Raw genomic sequence first — 22237 nt, forward strand, 5'->3', positions numbered from 1 at the left:
CGTTTTTTATAGATTGATCTGTGATCTGAAACATATCAAGTCCGTATCTTTCCTTTTGGGAGAGTAGCAATGCAATTTCTCTATGACGTCTTTCGTACTTAATCATACTGCACTAAAAAACGACTGGGAATCACAGAACTTTTTTTTATTGATTTCTGTAGAGTTGTAGAGTAGGATCAGCCTGATCATTACCGTTTGACCTACTGTCATTATATATTTCTGTTAACCTCAAAGCTTTCGTAATCAAATAGTAAACAATAATATTGATTTACTGTTTGTATTACCTCTTGATTTGAAAATGGATTATATTGAAGTATGCAGAACCTGTCTTAAGAATGGATGTACCACAACCAATATATTCGACTTCGATTTATCTGCTAAGCTTATGGAAATTTCAACAATTTCAGTTTGTAGATATTTGTTTGGAAATATTCAATATTTCTACTCTAAAACGTTTTCAGATTTATCCAAACGATGGTCTACCTGATAAAATATGTGATAAATGTGTTAGCAGCATCACTAGTAGTTATAAATTCAAAACTATCTGTGAACAAAGTGATAACATTCTGAGAGCAAACCAAAATCAATCGACTGAATATGCAAATGTTTTTAAATCAACAGAGCTCACTTATGATAACAAAAATTTAACAGAGGAACAAGATTACGGGGAATTATCTGATTGTAAAAATGAGTTTGACAGTGATATATCAGAATCAAAAGATGTAGATACTGGAAAATTAGAAAATTCCACAAAATTGAGTTGTGAGTTTTGTTCTAGTGCTGGTGAAATCAAAACAATCGATACTCAGAGGAAATTATTTTCTTTAAGAACATAATATTTTAGGTACATCCATTGAATCTTTAGAACTCCAGTGTGAATTATGTGATGAAAAGATTCAAAATTCAAAAAAACATCACAGTGAATTCCATCCAAGTCCAAATCTACATATATGCACATTATGTGAGAAGGAATTCCAAGATGTAAATACATTGAAAAGACACAAGAAAACTCATAAGTAAAGTAAAAGATGAAAACAATCAAAATCCTGGCACTACTATGTTTTTTTCAGACTCAAAAAGAACCATTGCTGTGAATATTGTGGAAAACGTTTTTATGCTGCAAATGACTTAAAAATTCACATCAGAACACATACAGGGGAGAAACCTCATGTTTGTAAGGAATGTTCAAAGTCTTTTGCTGATCCAAGAGCCCTATCCTGCCATATGAGAACCCATACAGGTAACTAGCAACTTGGGAATATTAAATATCAAACAACATACACAATGTTGGATTTTTTCAGGTCATAAACCATACAAGTGCGATGTATGTGGTAAAAGTTTTGCATACCCTTTTGTTCTCAGTTCACATATGAGAACGCACAACCAGGAAAGACCATATATTTGTACAGTTTGTGGCAGTACATTTGTTTACGCACACAATTTGTTAATCCATTCCCGAACCCATACAGGAGACAGGCCTTATAAGTGCAATGTTTGCGACAAAACTTTTACGTCGAGTTCAAATCTTAAAGCGCACAATTTGACACATTCTGGAGAAAAACGGTGAGAGATGTAACAAACACATTCTTATTTTACTTGAATATGAATGCTAATAATTTCTGCATTTATTGTTGGATATTGAGTTATGTAGCAAATTAATTTTTGTGTGCTCGTCACATAAATTTTCAGAAGTCATCTATATTTATAAGTTCATCTCTAGTTGAATTTGAGGTACAGAATCACCCTGTATATATCTATGTATAGTTATGTGGTATCAAAGGTGCAATTTTTGCCTAAATGAACGAGTGCTCAAAAAGTCTTGACTTCACATCTGTGCTTTTTTTCACAGGTACATTTGCTCCATCTGTGGCAAAAAAGTTGCAAGATCTGGGGATTTGAGAATTCACATGAGAATGCACACCGGAGAGAGGCCCTACAAATGTTCGGTTTGTGAGAAAAGCTACAAAATGTCCTCTCATTTGAGCACTCACATGAAGAGCCATACTGGTAGAAAATGCCTAAATTTTCTCTGTTAACATGTCATCATATTAATTTTATTTCAGGTGAAAAAAATTTTCAGTGTGAAATCTGCAACAAATCCTTTATTGACAAGCATCGATTAGAAAATCATATGAGTACCCACACAGGTCGGAAGCTCTACAATTGTACGATGTGTGAAAAATCTTTTTCACATTCAAGTTCATTGTCAGCACATAAAAAATCCCATGCGAAAGAACCATGAGGATCGCAGTATACATTAGGACTTGTCTTGTATATGTATCATGACTTAAAAGACCTAAAAAAGTTATGTGATATTATTTTGTAATACATACCTTATGCCATTTTCTTTTTCAGTAAAATGTTTCCAAAAAATTTTAATTATATTAGTAGTATCACATAATTTTGTGTTTTCGTAACATAACACAAAAGTTGTAAGATTCAAATCTGTTTTTCTGATTTTGATAGCAAAATTTTTGATCTTGAATAAAATTAATACCAAATATTCATGCTGTTTGAAATGGGAATTATTCAAAATTGAAACAGGTTAAATTAAAACAAAAAGAGTAAATATATAACTTATATTTAAAAAACATACAGAATAAAATTCCTTTAACATGGAACTATGGAATGCAAATAAACTTTTCAATTAAATTTCTAATGAATTAATTCTTAAATCCTTTAAAGTTCATCTATCCATGAATCATTATTATAGTATGTGCGACACGCAAAATCAATTAGCCACATTCCCAAGTCTTTTGTGATCCAGTTCACCAATCGAAGAACAACAAAGGTGTTGAAGAATGAAAGGGTGGTAAAAAAGAAGAAGCAAACAATATCTGAATACCATTTAAGGAAAAAAACATATTAATGAAATGCATATCCATTAATACTATATTTATGAAAAGTATTTCCATATAAATTCACAGTTCAAATCTTTTTTATTTACCGATTCTCAATATTTCTTTTTTGTCACCTTTATAAACATCACCATTGTGAAAAAAACTACCATTACCATAAAGAGCATAACCCACATCCAGCATTTCCAAGCTCTTTTAGAATGCTCTTCTAGTTTTGATGATTCTACTTCTAGTTTGGCCTTGTTTTGATCTGTTAATACAGAAGATCTTGCCAGAACTTCAGTGTCTTTTTTAATTATTTTATTTGCTAACTGGGATTGTTCTTTCAAATTTTTTGTTAAAACAAGTAAATTATCGGCTACTTTCTGTTGAATATTCTCATTATAATTTATTAACTGATCCAAATCATCGCTTTCAACTGATTTATTAACATTACGATGTCGAAGATTCAGTAGATCCTCCCTCATACTTTGATAATTTTCTGTTTCATCAATAGTTATTCCTAATTCACTCTTCAAGGCATTTATTCTAATCTGATAATTTTTTATAGCATTGTTGGAAGGTTCTATTAGTTTCTTCACCTCTAATAACATTTCTTCTAAAGAACTAATATATTTGGGAAATTTTTCATCATTTTTATTGATCTTAGTTAGTACCTCACATTTAGTTAATAATCTACGTAGATTTATTTCTGGCCTTGACAACAAACTCATTTCTGAAATGGAATAAAAAATATTGAACTGAATAACATCTGTATTCTATCATTCTGAAACTTATAAAATCAATTGAGAGATAATTTCGATAGCAAATTCAAGTATTCAACTTCAAATTATTGTTAATTTAAGCGATAAAAGGATACGAAACATATGCCTCTCCCATTTTGCTACCATATATAACTCTGTTATTAACAAATATCTGAAGTACCAATAATTGATGAAATTTAAAATGAGCTTGAACATATTCGTACCGTTCGTAAGAATCACTGAAGATAATCTAATAATACTTCGTACTTCCTATGAAACGTTTCGTTAACAATGTAATTACCTTAATCCTTTAATAATATTGTCCTTTTTATTATGATTTATTGCTTTGACATTGACATCACAGAATTTAAAAATTCATAGATAATCTGATTCAAATGTTTTTTTCTTGTTATTATTTCTGATTGACAGTAGTCCTAGAAAAAAATCTGTAATTGTTATTATTTTTATTTGTACAATTTTAAGACTACGTTTGCATATAAATCCTTTTTGTATAACCACACCATCACAGTATAGAGAATATGGAGAATATGATATTAGATCCAATATCAGTTAATATTAGGTCTAATGTCAATTTATATTAGGGCTATGAAAACAACTTACATCTGTCTAGCAACAGTAGCAACATAACCTTAAATAGATAATTCACTTTGAATGAGTTTGTTTTGAAAAAAGTTGCGAGAATGTTGTGCCAATTTTTTTCTATACAGGAGAAAGAAAAATTTTCCTAATATATTAACTCCAATATACATAAATGTTTGAAGATGATTCATTAACCGGTTTTTCCATTCTGCACATATATAATTAAACTTTTATTCAGAATGTTGAAAATCAGGGCACTGAACAGGGATTCACTGTCTGATGAAGATGCTCCTGTTCTTAGAAAAGAACTTCAAGTATGTCAAATACTTTTCCAAGGCTTTCTTTCATCTTTTACCATTCTTAATTTTTAGGAGGAGATAACCTTGGAAATATACAATGATGCTTTACGTTTAGAAGGAATAAGAGAATTCGAGAAATCTAAGGAATTGTTTCTCAAATTAATAAATGAGAATATACCACAATTAGAAAATCAAGGAGGTCTTCCAAAGTCTATGTGTACTTTGAAATTTGCATGTTATCTTAATCTTGGACATATTTTTCATGAAGAGAAAAATAATATCAAGGCTTTGGAAAATTACTCTATTGTAAGGGTATATATGTTTCTGCTATTCATCTTTTTCATATCAGTTTTTTGCAGGCTTCTGAATTAGATCAAAGTGATATAACTCTTTGGTACAAAATAGGAATGTTGAGTTTGAAGGAACTCCGTTTCAGACAATCTATTTATGCATTCTCAAAGGTAAGACTTAATAAAAACGCCAATTGATAAAATTCATATATTTTTCATGTCCGCAGGGGTTAGATTGTTATGACTCTCATTGGCCCTGTCTGATAGAAATAATACCATTGCTTTTTGCTGTTAGAGATACTGTCAACTGTTTATTTTACATTGGGAAAGCCTTAGAACTAGATCCAGATTATACAAAGGGTTTGGTTATAAGGAAGAGAATTTATCAAGATAATCCTGCAACAAAACAGTATTACCAAGCTTTGAATCCTGAACAGTGAGTTGATGTTTTTGTATCCTTATTTTCAATTTGAATTTATGAAATGCAGAAATGTTTTTCTCGCTATAATTTATAAATATTTTTTTTTTTAGTAAATATGAACCCCCTTTAGATGTAGAAATTGATGAGAAGGAGGAAGAAAAATGTTTAGCTGAGGTACAGGCAATTATTGATATAATAAATATTGCTGAGAAAGCTGTTGAAACCCAACCTTTACAAACAATACCTCTTCCAGAAGCTTTGGAAAATTACACGTGGTTGGCCCTATCCAAATGTATAAAAAGCTTATATGAGTATCTTCATTCTAATGAAATGGTAAGCAATCTAAATTGAAAATATCCAATTTTTAATTACTTTATAAACTGAATACTTGAATAGGATACTAAAATTTTGTCACATTTCAGAGTATTTTAACTTTTGTGGATCTTGATAAGTGCATGAGTCAAGCCACAAATGATCAAATTCCCAACAAAGAACCAGAAGACGAAAAGGTGAACACCCATTTAACAGAAAATGATATAGAAATGCAGGATAACAACATAATGGAAGAGAAAATGGATATAGATATCGAAATGAAGAGAAGACCTTCCCAAAACAGCGAAGAGAATGGCACCCCTGTTCAAACAGACAATGACGATGAGCAACAGGATAACGAAGAACAAGAAGAGAAAAACGAAAAATCGAAAACTAGAGGTTTGAAGAGAAAAAGAGACCTACTTTCCGATTTAAGGGTGTGGGGATGGCACAGTAAAAGGAAAAATGTTCGAAAGACAAAACCCGAGAAGTTCTACACTGTCGAGGATTGCTTGAATCAAATTTTACCTACGAATTTATTGTGAGTAATTTGAAAGAAAAAATCAAAGCAAATTATAATTTTTTTTTTTTTCGTAGACGGAATAAGATAATTGATGCATATTTACAAGATGAATCTATGAATGCTACAGATGACAATAATGTCTTCCTTGAGGATAAACAGATAGATGCGGTCTTATCCAAACAAACATCAGGTCCAAGGTGAGAAACTTACCTAACCTTACATAACCTAAACCGTGATTATCTCCAAAAAAACTTCTTTAATTATGATTCGAATGGTGGTGGAAAACTTTCATTTTGATTGTTTACTTCCAATATGTATAGTTAAAGTGTTTACAGTGAATCGTACTTTGGAACAAATAAAGAAAGAGAGGATATAATCAGATTGTGGAACAAAGTGAAGGAAAACTGTGATATAACTATTTTAGTCAAAGAATATGTTACGGAATTATCCAAACTTTGGAATGTGATGTGGCCCCAGGAATTGATCGCCCATTACATATTCTTGCATGAAAAATACAGGTTAGTATCTAAATTTCAAATAAAAAATAACAAACTTAATTTTCACACAATCGATAATGATTAATACTAAATCTTCAGAAATATCAACGAAAAAATAATAACTGTTTCAGTGAATTTTATTTCAACCAACTACCAAACATCCATGATCCGGAAAATAAATTCGATGATATTAGGAATGAGGTCTTGTCGATTCTTCTATATGCCGAACTTGTTTTATTCAGTTGTCCCATGTGAGTAGAGCATATATTCTGTTCTTCTTGATATGACTCAATTCTTTTTTTATTTTTTTTATTATTTATTTTTATTTTTAATTTTTTTCTCAACTTTTGTCTTTTTTATTTTTTTTTATTTTTCATCATTCTTTCGAATTCCCTTAGTTTTTATTCACTTCATAACATACTGATTTACATTACTATTAGGAACATGGAAAATGATAGGTATTTGCACATAGGACAAGTACAGTTCGTTGAAACAGCGGTGGCACTACATGAGCTGGACTGGAGCCAAGAGTACTGTTCGACATTCTCAAGGATAATATGGTTGAGGGCCTATATAGCCCGCAAAGAGAAAAATTTCGATACAGCTGTCAGATATTTGGAATTGGTAATAAAACAAATTTAAACTTTCTAGCAAAAAATAAATGATGATAATTTCAGATAATAGAAAAAATAACGGAGTTAGAAAACAATAATGGTGAAAAATACAGTCTATACCTGCCAAATTTACAAAAATGCAGTTGTATAACAATCGAAGTAGCAGAGAAGATCCTCAAACATTTACACATGTAAGTACTTAGGTTTTGTTAGGTTACATCCTTGAAAAGAAGTACTAAAACAACCATACTCATTATTTTCATCAGGATCAAATCTGTGGCCTGTTTGGAGGAGCTTTTCGAGCAGGAGAAATACAACGAAGTGGCCAAAATAGTCCAGTCAACTTTCGAACCAGATTACGGATACCCAACTGTGGGTAAGATCGGTCGACCCACCCAGTTGGGAATGCTGTTACACTCCTTGTGGTTCACGGATTTCGACGAGTGTTTCTTGTGGTGCGAAGAATGTTTGTTCGAGTCTTATCCGCACTATAACAGACCGGGACCAAACCGACCTCAGTGGGAAGGCATAGTTGAGAAATGTCTACTTATGATGCACGAGATCATAAAGAATAAGGGCAGAGGTGTGGGTGAGTGGATTTTTATTAACAGTCTCTTTGTTTTTTGTGTTTGGCAGAGATATGTTGAAAGAATCACCTCCTAAATTTCTGACACATCGTTATCAAACACCTTGTATATGTATATAACACAAATACACTGCGCAAAAAAATTAACGCACATTCTGAAAATCTCAATTTTAATGAAAGTTAACTCTACATTGACTTTATAACTTATTTTTTATGTTCATCTTGGGAAGGTTTTGAACGAAACAAGACACATTAAATGGAAGAAAAGATTTCACCCAATCTTATGTGAAAGAAGAGAAATAAACAATTTTCAAAATACTGGAATGGTGATAAATCATTTAATACTTGGTATTTCCACCCCTTGCGTTAATTACAGCTCGGCAACGACGGTTCATACTCAAAATAAGTGATCTTAAAATGTTCTGATCTAATCCTTCCCAGATTTCTCTGAGTTGGATTCCTTAGTCATTAAGAGTAGCTGGATGATTTTCTAAACTTCTCAGCCTTCTATTGGAGTTGTCCCAAACCTGCTCAATCGGATTGAGATCTGGACTTCTTGCTGGCCATTCCATTCAAGAGACTTCAACCTCTTTAAGGTACTCCTGAACGATGCGCGCACGATGGGGTCTGGCATTATCGTCCATAAAAATGAAACTGTCTCCCTGAATCGCTTCAACATTCTGGACACACTTGTATGGGAAACTCCAAACCTTTCTGCAATTCTTGTGTATGTCCACCCTTCTTCTCGCAAAACTACCGTTTGGGCACATTCCTCTTGGGTCAAATTGCGTGTTTCGCGTTGCATAGCGATCGAGTGTAGAAAATCAAACGAAAGAAAAACTATTGATCACTAGAATTGATCGAGAACAACCGATTTCAGAATGGAACCAATACATTCAAAATCTGATGATCTCATCTTTTTTTATTCCTGCTGGGAAAAAACAACTGTATTGAAGAAAAACGTTGAAAGTGGATAACATATGCATGCATAATTCTGATAAAAATAATTATCATTGAGAACAGCTTCAGTTGTAGAATAAATTTGAGATTTCCATTATGTGCGTTAATTTTTTTGCGCAGTGTATTACATTTATTCGGTCTTTACTTAAATAACAATTGCCTACTCTCCTCTCTTTCAGTTGATATTTTATCAGACGACAAGAAGGCCAGACTAACGGAAACCTTGGCTAGGATTATTTGCAAGCAACTCTACACAGAAAATACTTCAAAAATTCCCTTGAACACAGTGGCGCCCTGGATGATACTTCATCACTTGCTGGTAAAGTGAGTATACACTGACCCTTTTCCCGAATATGCCCAACTTGTACTCACCCGTTTTGTCGATTTCAGAAATGAAGAGCAGGGTATAGCAGAGGAAGATTCAGCCGAAGATTCTGTACCGGCCTCGCTTTCTATACTGTTTTCGGCACATGAATTTTTAGGTGAGTTGAACAATATTTTCCTAAGAAGGATAAGAAAGAAGTCTTTAATTCTTATTTATTTTTTATTGTGGTTTTCATAATTCTCATCCATATAAAATTCTTTTTTTAGGTCCGAAAAGTTGGTGCTTAACTGGTCAAGGTGAATTGTTGCATTACATTCTGGATGTCTTGCTAGACAGGGAAGATGCTTACAAATATGAGAGACTGAGGGAAAAATTGGACATTCAAATAGAACAGGCCTTATTCTGTTTGTACCAACATCCCAGCAAAAAAAATAAGGTACTTCACACAAAATGATTCACAACACTTCACAGTCTAAAAAATATTATCCCATTCATTGATTACCTCATCGATTAGATTTTTAAGAATTTGACAAATGATATTGTTACTAAAAATCTAAAAAAAACCACTTGATTGTTTATACTTCCAAGTGACGTCACTGACGCCATGTTCCCTTTGAATTTCACTTTTTTGATTGGTGATTTTTTTACTATCTACTTTTCATGAATAATTTGAGAGGATTTGGGCAATCTTTTGAATGGCTTATTCCATCTTTCAACTGTTCGTTAACCCTTATACATTTTCAGATATCTCGACACTTGGCAGATCACAACGTGGATCCCCTACCCCTAACTTGGGAGAAATCTTTCCAGCTGTACGAATTCTACGCCCCCGAAGTCCTACCGGAGTTCAATTCTTTCAAGAACGCATCCATCACAGTAGACCTGGAACAGCTGTTACTCAGGATAACCGCTCTTGTTACACCAGAATGCAACCCGTCACTTTCTGTGCCAAAAATAAAGGAGTATCTTCAGGGTAAGTTCTCAAGAAAAAAAAAACCTTCTTCGCACCTTTCATCAGTTTCTGTTGGTAAATCAGAATGCAGTCAGTACTTCTTTTGTAACAACATCTGGAGGAACAACCGCATTTGTTTTGTTGATACATGAGGGAGGTGAAAATGCCGGTAGTTCAGGTAGTTGACAGTAGAATTATTGTGTTAGGGGCCTGAACCTACACTGAAAATTTCAAGTCAGAAACAGAAATCCCATCAAATTTTTATGAAAAAACCTGCAGGTCGCAAAGCGATAGCTTGAGGCATTCTGGAGTTATAAACGAAAGGAGACACAATTTAGTTTTTCAGTGCATCAGTTGAAGAATATCTTTTTTCGGCCATAACTCTAGAACGCCTGAAACTATCGCTTTGCGACCTGCAGGTTTTTTCATACAAATTTGATGGGATTTCTGTTTCTGTTAGAACTTGAGGACTCAATTTGCTTTTTGGCAGTGCATCAGTTGAAGAATATCTTCTTTCGGCCATAACTTCAGAACGCCTGAAACTATCGCTCTGCGACCTTCAGGTTTTTTCATGCAAATTTGATGGAACTTCTGTTTCTGTTGAGAAAATCCTATCATTACATTTGAAATTTCAAAGTAAAATGAACAAAACAATGAACTTCTGACTTAGCGCCCCCTATCGAAAGCAACAAAAACAAATTTATCATGACTATATATTGTCCTCAATCAACAAGATATTATCTTTCAGACGAGATCTAATTTGCTCAAAAATGTTGAGCCAAACTGAAGTTACAGGCGTTTCAATCAGTCAGATTTCTCCCTTTCACCTACCCTTATTTGATGTCGTAAAATCGAAAGTGGCAATTCAAAAAGATAGAGAATTTTCCAAAGATTACAGTGATGATATTTTTTCTTCAACTTCATATGAAACATTTTCGAGTAAAATTCATTTTTCTACTCGACGGTAGCTATTACGCCCCTTACGGTCGAGGTATGAACTTCAAAACAATTTCCAGTGTGTTTTCTTGTATACTTTAGTGGTAAAATTTTTTACCGCAAGTCTCTACGATGATTGGATCCTGAGATATAGCCGCTTACCTCGCTTATTTGCCCATCCTGTACATTCCTTTCCATAGTTATTAAAATAATGAAAACCCAACTTTTTTTTCTCAATTCCAAAACTTTCAGGCAAAACGGACCAGATCCCAGCACCCGTAGAATTCCCGTATAGGATCCAGGCGATCTACTACCTGCTGGGCGATTACTACTTCAAACTGAAGGATTTCGTGCGTTGCGTTGATTTCTTCCTGATGGACGTGGCGATCAATCCTCTCAGGATCGACTCTTGGGCGTGTCTGGGTCTGAGCTACCTGAACCAGTTGGAGATAAAGTTGAACTACTGCAAGAAGATGAGGAGCGAGGAAGAGTTCTTGGATAGGGCCAAGTACGCTCAAGTGGCGTTCACTAGGGCGCTCAGTCTGGCTCCCGATAACATCACCCTGTGGATCGAATTCGCCACCTTCGAATACATGGCGCACTCGTTCTGCTCCAGGTATTTGGGACACGAGTCGGAGAATATGAGCATGGAAAAGTGAGTATTTTCAACTTTATTTCGAAAATATATTTCGTTTTCAGCCAAATTTTTGCGGTGTTTCATACCGGGAGCTCCGATGGAATCATCAGTATGGCAACTCAGTGGTTCCTGCCTTATACACCTTCCATCTCCATAGCGGAGCATGAAGAAGAAATTTAAAAAAAATTAAAACACAAACCATCTTTATGATTTTTGATTTGTTCGATTTGCATGATGATAATTTTAATTTTATGTCTTTTAAGGTTCACCAGTTTGGAGGATAAGAAAAATGAGTTCCTCGAAAGTTCGAGACAGAGCTTCGAGAAGGCCATAGCTCTGTACGACACTGACGGTAATGAACCAGACGAAAGATGGCTCCATTATTATATACTCGGTAAAATATCTGAGAAGAAACAATCTGAACCGAAAGAATACTTAGGCTACTATTTAACAGTAAGTAGAATTATATCATAACATAAATTAAACAAGGAAATCAATTACCTAAATACAATAAAGAAAAATAAAGCGAAATAAAAAATTATTGAAGTAAATGAATGAGATACTTGGCTTTCTGTTTCACAATTCCAAAAAAATATGAAACCAAAAGCCAAGAGTGTTTTGTTCAACTGAATAGTCAGATAATTTCACAATTTTTGCAGTGAATTTTAACAATTTCAACGCCTTGTTGAAGCATGTATCGTTCCATTTTCAGTAATGGCGCACTTTTTACTTGTCAAATGTCTAAAAATGACAGCTTTAAAAGTGACATTTGTCCAGATAGTAGGCTATTCAAAATGAAACACTGTGTTACTTTTAAGTATGTCGGTCCTAATCTAATCTGTTCCAGGCTAGCCAACTGTTGCACGAAAATAACGCTACCTATCCCGACAAGATCTTGTACAACTCCCCCCAACATCTATCTGTAGAAGCCTTGGAGCTGCATTACAGGATGAACGCCTCGATTCTTAAATATTTGGCGTTGCACGAAGGGAAAGAGATCAGTCATTCCATCGGAGCTCTGTTCAAGAAGAGTCTAGACTCCTTGCCGATAAATCTTAAATTGGTGGCGTTGAAGGCTCAGAAGAAACTCAGAAAATCGACGGAAGAACCGAAGAAAACGGAAGAAGTTAATAAAAATGTGGTGGAAGATGGGAAAGAAGTTGTACCGACTACAAGTAACACCGATGAAGATATGGAAAAGATTAATGCTGAAAAAGAATCAGAAATTAATGAAGAATGTAGTAAAACGCCGTCAGCTGAAAATGTGCCTATTGAAGAAAGTGCTGCCACTACAACAAAACAAAATAATGATGGTAAATATTATGATTTCACTATTATGAATTTTTAAAATTTTATCCTTTTGTCTTTTACATATTTCTTCAACACTAATTTTTTTTACAGATAAGGGTGAACCAGAACCCGATCCACAAGTGAATCAAGAACCAGTGAAAGAAGTTATAGAAACTTCTACCGATTCGAAAAAAGACGAAGAAAAGAGAGAACAAGAAAACACTACTAAAATAAATGAAAACAACGAAAAGGCAGATGAGAGGGAAGTGAAAGTAGTGGATGAAGTAATCCTTGTGGATTCAGAATATGACGTAATTCTCATCCTTAGTTCGGACGATGAAGAAGAACCAGAAGATAAAAACAAAGCTGATTCGGAATCTAAAAAGGAATCTGATCAGGCTGTGGTTGCTCCCGATTCGTGTGTACCTCCTAAAAACAACGATTCCCCCGATGATAAGACTTCTGATAAAATTGTTGAGTTGGATAAGACTCCTGAAAAAATTGGAGAAACATTTAAAGATAAAGAAATTGTGACTGGGCCGGCGCCAATGGAAATTGATGATGATGATACCATTTTACCAAACAATGCAGATAAAATCTCGGAGCAGATAGCTAGTGGGATGGATGTTCAGTTGGTAAGTTTTGAAAAATACCTTTTTCCTTTTTGGTGAATTGAATTTTATATATACGGTTTTGCAATAGGTTATAATGGCAACACTGTGTATTATTTTTTTGACATTTCTTATGTCATTGGTGTTCAGTAGGTTATGTAATTCGATCATAAAAAGACATTTAAAATTGTATCATTCTATTTGAAAAACCTTTTTTCACACATTCTTCTTCAACTCAGATCTTCGATAAAATGATGCAAGAAACAATGAACATGTCGGCGCAACAACCAATGGATGATTCTGATACGGGTTTAGACAAAAGTAGAGAAGACAACAAAGATAATGACAATAATGAGGATGAAAAAAAGATCATGGGTGATGAAAAAATGAGTAACGCAAAAGAAAGTGAGACCGAAGAAAAGAAAGTGAGTAAAAGTCGAATCCATACATATTCGTAACTAAAAAACTAACATTTGAATATCTTTTAGAAGTGCATGGAAGAGTCGACCTCTTCAGGCAGTAGCAGTAGTTCATCTGACTCATCATCTTCATCGGACTCTGATAGCGACGATGATAGCAGTTCCACTACATCTTCCTCGACGTCTGACGATTCTTCGAATGAGTACTTATCCAAAAATGACATCAGTCATCTTGTGGACAAATGTATAAAAGGTAGGTTATTTTTTTATTTTCGATGTTAACTTTTTTTTATTTTTTAAATCTTTCACAAAAAAAGTAAGGGTTTCCACAGAAACGCTCATTTTTCATATATTTTTTCTAAGTAATAGTTGTATTTGCCTACAAATGAAATTTCAACATTGATAAACATTATTTAATCAAGTGAAGAAATAAAATTCTCAAAACAACGAAGGAAACTAATGAAATAACACAAAAACGGATGTACCTTGAGAATTTTCGTATTTTTATACTAGTTTATCAGCTCTTTTCTTAAATTGTATTTTTGAAATCTTGTTGTTTTTATAATATTTTTGTCATTGTTGACATTATATTGCACAAATACATATATTAAAATGAATATTTTAGGTTTGGAATTGTGCATAATCCGTCTGTCGAAAAATTACAAGGCTGTTTATCGATTGGTTCATCTTTTTTTCCACTATAAAGATAAAAAAGATCTGACCAAGTGCAAACAATTGTTACTCGGAGAATACAAATGTTACGAAAACAGTTCTATTATGGGATTGTTCTCGGATAGAAAAAATAACAACTTCTTCAATGTGAGTATAGAAAATGTCGACCATCCTGTTTAAAGGTTAAGTTAGGTTAGGTGGACGATATTGATATTAATTTTTTCAGGGTATTTGGAGAATTCCCTCCAGTGAAATAGACAGACCGGGATCTCTATCTGCACATATGATCCGTTGTGTCACGATATTACTACAGATACTGAGGACTACAGGCGATTTTAAGGTCCTTCTAGACATGCATTTTCAATTGAGGAAAAGTCCAGATCCAGATAAGTAAGTATCACTAGAAAAAAATTGTTTTTTTATCAGTTCATTGGCAATAAAAATACATTGTATTCTATGAGCTAATTAGATTTATCCATTACTCGGCGCGCACAACTTTTGGGCCTCTCTTACGGCACGCTTTGACGTTTGTATTTACATCCATCCTTATAATTGACGTATAATTTTTTTTTCTCTTTCAGAATCTACATCAAGGATTCGGAAAGGCTGCAATTCTCGGAACAAGCCATATCGATGTGCGTGCAAATCCTGCGCGGCAACATCCAGAACGCGGAGAAGCAGGGTAGCTCCGCTATGAAAAAACTACTGCAGGACATCTTCAAAGTGTACCAGAGGATTCAAAAGTACTCGCCCGAAAAAGATTCCCAGTTCGGAAACATGCTGGTCGATCTCTACAAGTTGTTCGTCAAGGAGAAGGTAACATTGCTTCGGAACTCGAACGGAGATGTGTGAAGTTAATTTTTTTTTAATTGTTCTCAGATTCCCGATAACGTGAACATGTTGGATCTTGCCACGAAGTTCTGCCAGCAGATGAAGGTGGCGGAGAAACAGCAGAGTTTGAACACGTCGCTGAATGTGACTTCTCAGAGTCCTCTGACACCGATGGTAAGTTAACTACCCGCATTTTACTAGCCCATTTTCTTGTCTACTTTGCTCTTTATTTCTGGGCTGCTTTACGACAGATGAAAGAGAAAAAAAAGAGAAAGGCTGAGTAAATTGAAAAAATATTTGTAAAATCTTCATCATTCTTCAAGATTCGACTATTTATTATAACTTTTTTTTTTACATAGGGACCAGTGTTACCCAGTCCTACAAACGTGAGCCCCGGAACCTCCTCCCTGAAGCGTCCCTCCGGCAGCAGTAGACCCAGAGGCAGGCCCCCCCTATCCAAGACTCCCAACCAACAGCAGAAGCAACCGAGGAGCTCGTCCAAGAGCTCCTCGTCCTGGAAGAAAAATTGCCCGGAACCGATAGTCTCCCAGGAATACCTAAAACACTACAACGAGGCGGTACTGAAGCAGTACAACCAGAATCTGAACATGTTCCAGAACGCCCAGCTGGCCCAGCTCTACTCCAATCCCTACCTGTCCAGCTACATCCAGGCCCAACAAACCAACCTACTGAACAGCACCTTTCTCCAACAACTATCCGGTATCGACTGCAGCTCCAAACAGTACCAGGAGGTGATGGAAATGTTCAGGAAACTCACCGGTACTCCCAAGAAAGAACCGAAGAAGCACAAGATACCGGATACTGGTATGTTGAGCAAAGGTGAGCAACCGGCCAAGAAGCAGAGACTATCGAGTGGTGGCCTATCTGATGTATCTCCGAACAGAGGCGAACCGCCCGTTAAGAAACAGAAATTGAGCAGCGATGCCGTGGCTACGACCTCGGGGGTTGTGGTGAGTTCCAACAAACCTCCCAAAGTGGACACCACGCCTTCGGTGAGCATCCTGCCGGTGCAGAAGGATAAGATGCTTACTGGATCTTGCGTCTCGAGCATATCCATAATATCCAAAGGAGGAGACGTTGTCCAATCGAAATCGGATGCTGCAGGGAGGGTTGGCAAAACTTCCGCGATCCCCGCGAAAAAGATGGAAGCGACTGCCGAACCTCCTTGCAGCGTCATCATGCCGCCACCTCCAGCGGTGTCGTTGATGATGCCACCACCTGGTGCGAAGCACCTGTCTCCCAGGAGGTCCCCAACTGGTATCAAGGAACCTCCGAAGTTGAAGAACATAGAGGCCACGATAAGCAGGGTTTCTTCGGATACGTTCAAGAAACCGGCCCCCCAGCTGTCAAGTTTGGCCTTGGAAGCGGGTCTTGTGAAGTTTCCGGCCAGTTTGAGTATGACGCCGGTTATGTCGACTCAGAAATCAGTACCCGAATTTCACCAGTCCCTTCAGAGGTCGATATCCAACGAAAGCTACATCCCCAAGCTGCCCTCTAGCATAACTCTGACCCCGTCGACAGTCTCCCCCAAGTTGGCGGCTAGCGGACTTGAAGTCTACAAGAGGCCGTACAACGTCGAACAGCCCAAGGAGTTGAAGAGGAGGAGGGTCAGTTCTCCTTCCGGACACCACTCCAAGACGACGACGGCGTATGCGAACCACAACAAGAGCCTCCCTACCTTACCGGCCGGGATAGACCTGCAGCTGGCCAAGTCGAAGGGGGCGCAACAGTCGAAGAAGACAGATCCGAATCCGATACCTTTCAACGTGGACTCGATGCTTCAGCCGACGTCTTCGAAGCTTAAGGCTGCGACGGCGGCACATTCTTACGCCGGTTTCCAGCAGCACTTGGCGCCTCAGGTGGCGCACACCAGCGTCATCACCAGCACCAACATGTCGTCTCCTTCGACTGCGCTGTATCCGCAAACTAACAAGTCTACGCAAGGTTATCCGAAGAAAACCCCAGGTGCTCAGAGGAATTCCGATTTGTACAAGGTAAGTCAAATTTTATGGACATAAAGGGTGTTTTTTTTTAGAGCTATAGAACTTTAAATTGCAATAAAACAACGATGGATTATTCGATTGACATGAATTTTATTTATCCGCGAGATAATCTTGTGGCATTACATTTTAAATATGATTTCTGGCATATGACCGCCACGGCTGGCTCGGATGTGTCCAATCTGGACGTCCAATTTTCGATGACTTTTTCCAACATTTGTGGCCGTATATCGGCAATAACACGGCGAATGTTGTCTTCCAAATGGTCAAGGGTTTGTGGCTTATCCGCATAGAATAGACCAATGACTTTACATAGCCCCACAGAAATTAGTCTAGCGGTGTTAATCACATGATCTTGGAGACCAATTCACAGGTCCAAAACGTGAAATTAGGCGGTCACCAAACGTGTCTTTCAATAAATCGATTGTGGCACGAGCTGTGTGACATGTTGCCCGGTCTTGTTGGAACCACAGCTCCTGGACATCATGGTTGTTCAATTCGGGAATGAAAAAGTTAGTATTCATGGCTCTATATCGATCACCATTGACTGTAACGTTCTGGCCATCATCGTTTTTGAAGAAGTACGGACCAATGATTCCACCAGCCCATAAAGCGCACCAAACATTAAGTTTTTCTGGATGTAACGGTGTTTCGACATACACTTGAGGATAAGCTTCACTCCAAAGCGAGAATTTTTTTTGTTGACGTAGCCATTCAACCAGAAGTGCGCTTCATCGCTAAACAAAATAAAATGGACTTAGTGCGCGATACGTATTTCGCACAGAACCATTATTTTCTAAATTAAATTGCACTATTTGCAAACGTTGTCTATGCATGATGAATTGCCAAACCAATCTCAGAATAAATCACTTGACAGCGGTTAAATCTTGAACAGTAATGCCAACTTAAAGTTATATACCTCGAAAAAAAACACCCTTTACCTCAACAACCTTTTTTTTACCTCAATAACTTTGTCCTAATTTTTGCGTCAATTTTTGTCAAAATTTCATTCACTTATGCATCGTTAGATGGATGAGCCGAGACCCTACGACCTTCCAATGGGTAACATGTATCCAGCCCCAAGGCAAGACGTGACCAAAGGATCGACGTCGGTGATAACGGCGATCAACAAGTCTTCGTCGCCAGTGTCTTATCCTTCGCCTCAAATAAGTCCCGGCAAAACGCTACAAGAAAAACTCGCCGATAAGAAGAGAGAACAAGCCAGTAAGCATCTGTTCGAGCAAATGGGTCATCAGAAACCCGTAGCGCCACAAACCGGCATCGTGCCCAATTACGGCAACCCGCATTCCGTTTCAAAGATTCTGTCCAAACCCAGCAGTTCTGAGACAGTAAATCAGAAGGTGAGTTGAACTAACCTATTCAGAATGTTAATCTTGAACAGAAATGTAAAACGTCAGGCACTCTGAATGAAAAAAACTGTCGCTCGCCACTAATGACAGATGATCATGGATGCCAACACAATAATGTCATATTAACTTGGTGTTTCTTTCTAGGTCACTGCCGCCAATATTTATTCCAGTGTATCTGCCAATCCCTCCTCATATATTTATCCAAATGTACCCAGTAAGCCAGCTGCACCCAGAAGGAAGTCGTCGTCTGACGAATCTGTGATTTTCTTGGAATAACTGTTAAGTTGTATTGAAAATAGTGTTTATTTATTTAGTTGAATATATGTATGTACTATGTGATTAATTTTAATATATTTTTTTTATTGCTTTTGATTTTTCGTTTCTTTATCCCAACCTCAACTGAAAATTGTTTCAAGAAATCTTATAACCTATTAAGATTATTGCGTTGTTGGCACTGACGTCACTTGGAAGTATAAGAAATTGAACGCCATATTATATGCAAGTTTTCGTTTTCATTATTGCTTCAATTTTCTCTTGTGAATAAGTTTTTGATTTAGTATTTCATTGTAAATTTTACATACTGATCACAGCAAACTGTTTGAGGTTAGAATGCAATGTTGTTTTAAATATGCATTCTCAGAAAAACTAGTATGTATTTATAGAAAATGTTGTAATTCACAGCAGAACTCAAACGAAAAGAATCCAAAATATTAATATGTGATTACGTCATGATAAGTTTGCCTAATCCGTTTTGTTTGTTATAATAGGTAGGAATTGTTCGAATTTTTATAGATTTTTTTTATTTAATAACATATTTTGTCAAATTTACATATATCGTTCTTAAATGTCCAATCTATAAAGATATCAATAAATAAGACAATATTTTTCATACCGTCTATGCTTACTGTTAGTTGAGACTGAATAACCGAAAATTCACACAATTGTCTGATTTAAATCATTCAAATTTCAATAAAACAACTTTATTTTTGACAAGCACCATCTATAAATATATAGAGCTTATCGTACCATAATTTTTAATCCATTATTATAACATAAACTTTTTACACTGTAAGAAACTACATAAACTATTAAAGTGACAAAATTTAAATGTTTCCAGGAAAGGTTCCCTCTTCACGTTGAGAATCCCATTTTTCAACCCAACTATTGGGGCAAATTGAATGAAACACTCTGTTGAAATATTGACATGGTTCATAGCTTTCGCCCCTGATTTTTTGGCATCGATGGAAGTCCAAATAGCTTTGGTAGCAGTAACGGGTCTGGTTGGTATTTGGGAACCTGGGGTCGAAGGGGGCTGTTTTTAGTTCAACCTTTTGGGTAGACATTTTCACCTGAAAATATTTTATTTCATTGCAGTTCTCCTGTGAAACAAATTATTCTGGCAACATTCCCCATTTCAATATTGTTAGTCGATAAAGATAGCCCTGTAATAATTCACTATACTGTTTCAATAATTTATAAGAAATTATCAACAGCTATGCAGGCAATATTCAGATATTATAATATAATTAATCAATATATACAACCATAAATTTTCATAAACCTAACCTATTGAAACAAACGCGTGAGAATGAGAACATTGAGAGAATTATAATAACTTTAAAAATATATTGTAATGAAATATAACTAACAACTGATTAACTATCTTGGATGAAACTATAACAATAAGTTGTTGAAGACATTCTTAGATTCTAATTTTTTTATTTGAATAAGTTATTTCAAATCTATATACAATAATGGTCTAAATGCTCATTTCTACTTATAATTTGAGTTAATTCGAAACTTCACTAAACAGCACACCTAATAAATCTTTATTTTAGAGGTATATTGACTAATATAAAAAGAAAAGCATCCAAGTTCAATTTTAAAGAATAAGATTGCTATGCAGTAAAGATAACAAAATTAATTTACCTTCAAAAAATCCTTAAGAGTAAATTATCAAAAGTGGAACACCAAATTATTTCACTAATAATCTTGTTTTAGAGTCATCATCACAACAGGCTTCTTTATATTTCTTAACTTCTTTCATATACACAGACCAAGGATCATGAACAGTATCCTCACTATCTTGAGGCCTTGATTTCTGAACCATTCCTGTTTTTAACACACGACCCCCTCTTCGTTTTCCTACTGCAGGTAGTAATTTTTGTTTTTCAGCCTCAGCTTTCTGAGCTTCTTCTTGTGCTTGTTTTTCTTCCTGCATTTTTTTGAACATCTCTAGAAAAGATCCGTCATTTTTGAATGCGTTATCCTTGATAGGCTCAGATTCTTCTTCTTCATCCTCAGGTTCAACTTTAGCATCAATTAATTCATAATTATCATCTATCATAGGTTTTTCCTCATAATCTGAGTGTTCTTTACTATTCCTTCTGTGTCTGTTTGATCTGTGCGACTTATATAATTTAGACTGACTTCTAGACCTGGATCTCGACTTAGAGTACCTAGAGCGTGAGGAATATCTAGAACGTGAAGAATGTCTAGAGCGAGAAGAATTTCGTGAACGTGAGTACCGCCTAGTTCTTCTATCTTTATCTCTTCTACTATGTTTTGGTTTACTCCTAGAATGAGATCTGCTTCTTGATCTACTATGTTTCCTTCTACGATGAGACCTTGATCTTGATCTACGAGAACGGTACTTAGATTTACTTCTGCTTCTAGATTTAGAACGACGACGTTTTTCATATCTGTCATGCGATTTACTTCTAGATTTTCCTCTGTTTCTGCTCGATTTTTTCTCGTATTCCAAGTAATGTGGATTCTTGACATAAGGATCAATACGATCTATTGCTCTAGGACTGATAGGTTCCTCTTTGATGATACCTGGAATTGTTTCTTCATCTTCAGTTCCAGGTGGAGGTGGAATATCCCATATTCCAGATGAAGAGGCATTCATCTTTCAAAAGCTGTGTTGAAACCTACAAGAGAACTTGCAGGTATAGTTAAACGCATCTACATATCAATATATTCTTGAAAACTGTCTAGGAAATTGAACAAATTTTCATGTTTTGATGTTTTGTAAAAATAGTGCTACATTTTGAGTTCAAGTTTTAAAATCAAAATAATAACGAGATGTTAGGTAATCAGTTGGATAGGGAATGTTGCCATCTTGTAATGAAGAGAATTCATTACTACTGAATGATTTCCTGATCATAATAGTAAAGAAAGATACATTACGAAATTTAACATTGGGTGAACTTGATAAAATACCTTTCAAAATATGTATCTCCAGCAGTTTTAGTTATAGGACTGACAAAATGGCTTCCAGGTCAACTCACTTTGCGACACAGAATATTGAAATTATCACACAGAAATTCTGACTTTTCATCTTCTAACAATGCGCACTCGCAGATGTTTACCGATATTGATTTAATAGGAAAACCATAGAACAATTAAAAAAAAATGAGTTATCTGCATTTCGACTATTCCGAAGGATAATTGATATTCGAAATCAC

General features: G+C 35.6%; 4 protein-coding genes across 5 annotated transcripts; 2 read left to right on the forward strand and 2 right to left on the reverse strand.

Annotated features, from left to right (window-relative positions):
• The first annotated feature begins 220 nt into the window (after nucleotides 1–220).
• On the forward strand, nucleotides 221–2550 carry LOC123674260 (zinc finger protein 501-like). The gene is made up of 7 exons (XM_045609220.1): nucleotides 221–406; nucleotides 462–762; nucleotides 845–1016; nucleotides 1071–1240; nucleotides 1302–1563; nucleotides 1850–2007; nucleotides 2064–2550. The coding sequence occupies exons 1-7, from the start codon at nucleotides 299–301 to the stop codon at nucleotides 2240–2242; spliced, it is 1350 nt and encodes a 449-aa protein (XP_045465176.1). The 5' UTR covers nucleotides 221–298; the 3' UTR covers nucleotides 2243–2550.
• A 319-nt stretch (nucleotides 2551–2869) lies between these two features.
• Nucleotides 2870–4022, reverse strand: LOC123674261 (vesicle transport protein USE1). Of its 2 annotated transcripts, none has more exons than XM_045609222.1 (2): nucleotides 3903–4022; nucleotides 2870–3573 (listed from the first exon to the last, which is right to left on the reverse strand). In XM_045609222.1, exon 2 carries the CDS (start codon nucleotides 3569–3571, stop codon nucleotides 2954–2956), a length of 618 nt encoding a protein of 205 aa, XP_045465178.1. In that variant the 5' UTR covers nucleotides 3572–3573; nucleotides 3903–4022; the 3' UTR covers nucleotides 2870–2953. The 2 variants fall into 2 exon arrangements, with proteins under 2 accessions (XP_045465178.1, XP_045465177.1); XM_045609221.1 differs by having other exon boundaries at nucleotides 3826–3975.
• Nucleotides 4023–4222: 200 nt separating this feature from the next.
• LOC123674259 (calcineurin-binding protein cabin-1-like) lies at nucleotides 4223–19139 on the forward strand. Its single transcript, XM_045609219.1, has 29 exons — nucleotides 4223–4515; nucleotides 4573–4806; nucleotides 4860–4961; nucleotides 5018–5226; nucleotides 5322–5544; nucleotides 5634–6064; nucleotides 6121–6243; nucleotides 6373–6564; nucleotides 6675–6794; nucleotides 6984–7167; nucleotides 7221–7348; nucleotides 7424–7746; nucleotides 8883–9027; nucleotides 9094–9185; nucleotides 9295–9464; nucleotides 9773–10001; nucleotides 11169–11571; nucleotides 11817–12006; nucleotides 12401–12866; nucleotides 12955–13478; nucleotides 13694–13879; nucleotides 13943–14126; nucleotides 14499–14692; nucleotides 14772–14935; nucleotides 15127–15361; nucleotides 15425–15550; nucleotides 15736–17391; nucleotides 18426–18758; nucleotides 18912–19139. The coding sequence occupies exons 1-29, from the start codon at nucleotides 4441–4443 to the stop codon at nucleotides 19041–19043; spliced, it is 7773 nt and encodes a 2590-aa protein (XP_045465175.1). The 5' UTR covers nucleotides 4223–4440; the 3' UTR covers nucleotides 19044–19139.
• Nucleotides 19140–19731: 592 nt separating this feature from the next.
• LOC123672139 (pre-mRNA-splicing factor 38B-like) lies at nucleotides 19732–22151 on the reverse strand. The gene is made up of 3 exons (XM_045606131.1): nucleotides 21993–22151; nucleotides 20697–21700; nucleotides 19732–20116 (listed from the first exon to the last, which is right to left on the reverse strand). Exon 2 carries the CDS (start codon nucleotides 21676–21678, stop codon nucleotides 20743–20745), a length of 936 nt encoding a protein of 311 aa, XP_045462087.1. The 5' UTR covers nucleotides 21679–21700; nucleotides 21993–22151; the 3' UTR covers nucleotides 19732–20116; nucleotides 20697–20742.
• Between the last annotated feature and the right edge of the window lie 86 nt (nucleotides 22152–22237).

The sequence above is a fragment of the Harmonia axyridis genome, chromosome 2 (genome assembly GCF_914767665.1).
Source record: "Harmonia axyridis chromosome 2, icHarAxyr1.1, whole genome shotgun sequence".
Lineage (NCBI taxonomy): Eukaryota > Metazoa > Arthropoda > Insecta > Coleoptera > Coccinellidae > Harmonia > Harmonia axyridis.

Bases quoted from the DNA above. Each gene is read 5' to 3' on its own strand.
- LOC123674260 (XM_045609220.1), top strand. From the start codon at position 299: ATGGATTATATTGAAGTATGCAGAACCTGTCTTAAGAATGGATGTACC. The intron at 407-461 runs GTTTGTAGATAT...AAACGTTTTCAG, and splicing joins TGGAAATTTCAACAATTTCA to ATTTATCCAAACGATGGTCT. The intron at 1,564-1,849 runs GTGAGAGATGTA...TTTTTTTCACAG, and splicing joins ACACATTCTGGAGAAAAACG to GTACATTTGCTCCATCTGTG.
- LOC123674261 (XM_045609222.1), bottom strand. From the start codon at position 3,571: ATGAGTTTGTTGTCAAGGCCAGAAATAAATCTACGTAGATTATTAACT.
- LOC123674259 (XM_045609219.1), top strand. From the start codon at position 4,441: ATGTTGAAAATCAGGGCACTGAACAGGGATTCACTGTCTGATGAAGAT. The intron at 10,002-11,168 runs GTAAGTTCTCAA...CAAAACTTTCAG, and splicing joins AATAAAGGAGTATCTTCAGG to GCAAAACGGACCAGATCCCA. The intron at 14,693-14,771 runs GTGAGTATAGAA...TAATTTTTTCAG, and splicing joins AAAATAACAACTTCTTCAAT to GGTATTTGGAGAATTCCCTC.
- LOC123672139 (XM_045606131.1), bottom strand. From the start codon at position 21,678: ATGAATGCCTCTTCATCTGGAATATGGGATATTCCACCTCCACCTGGA.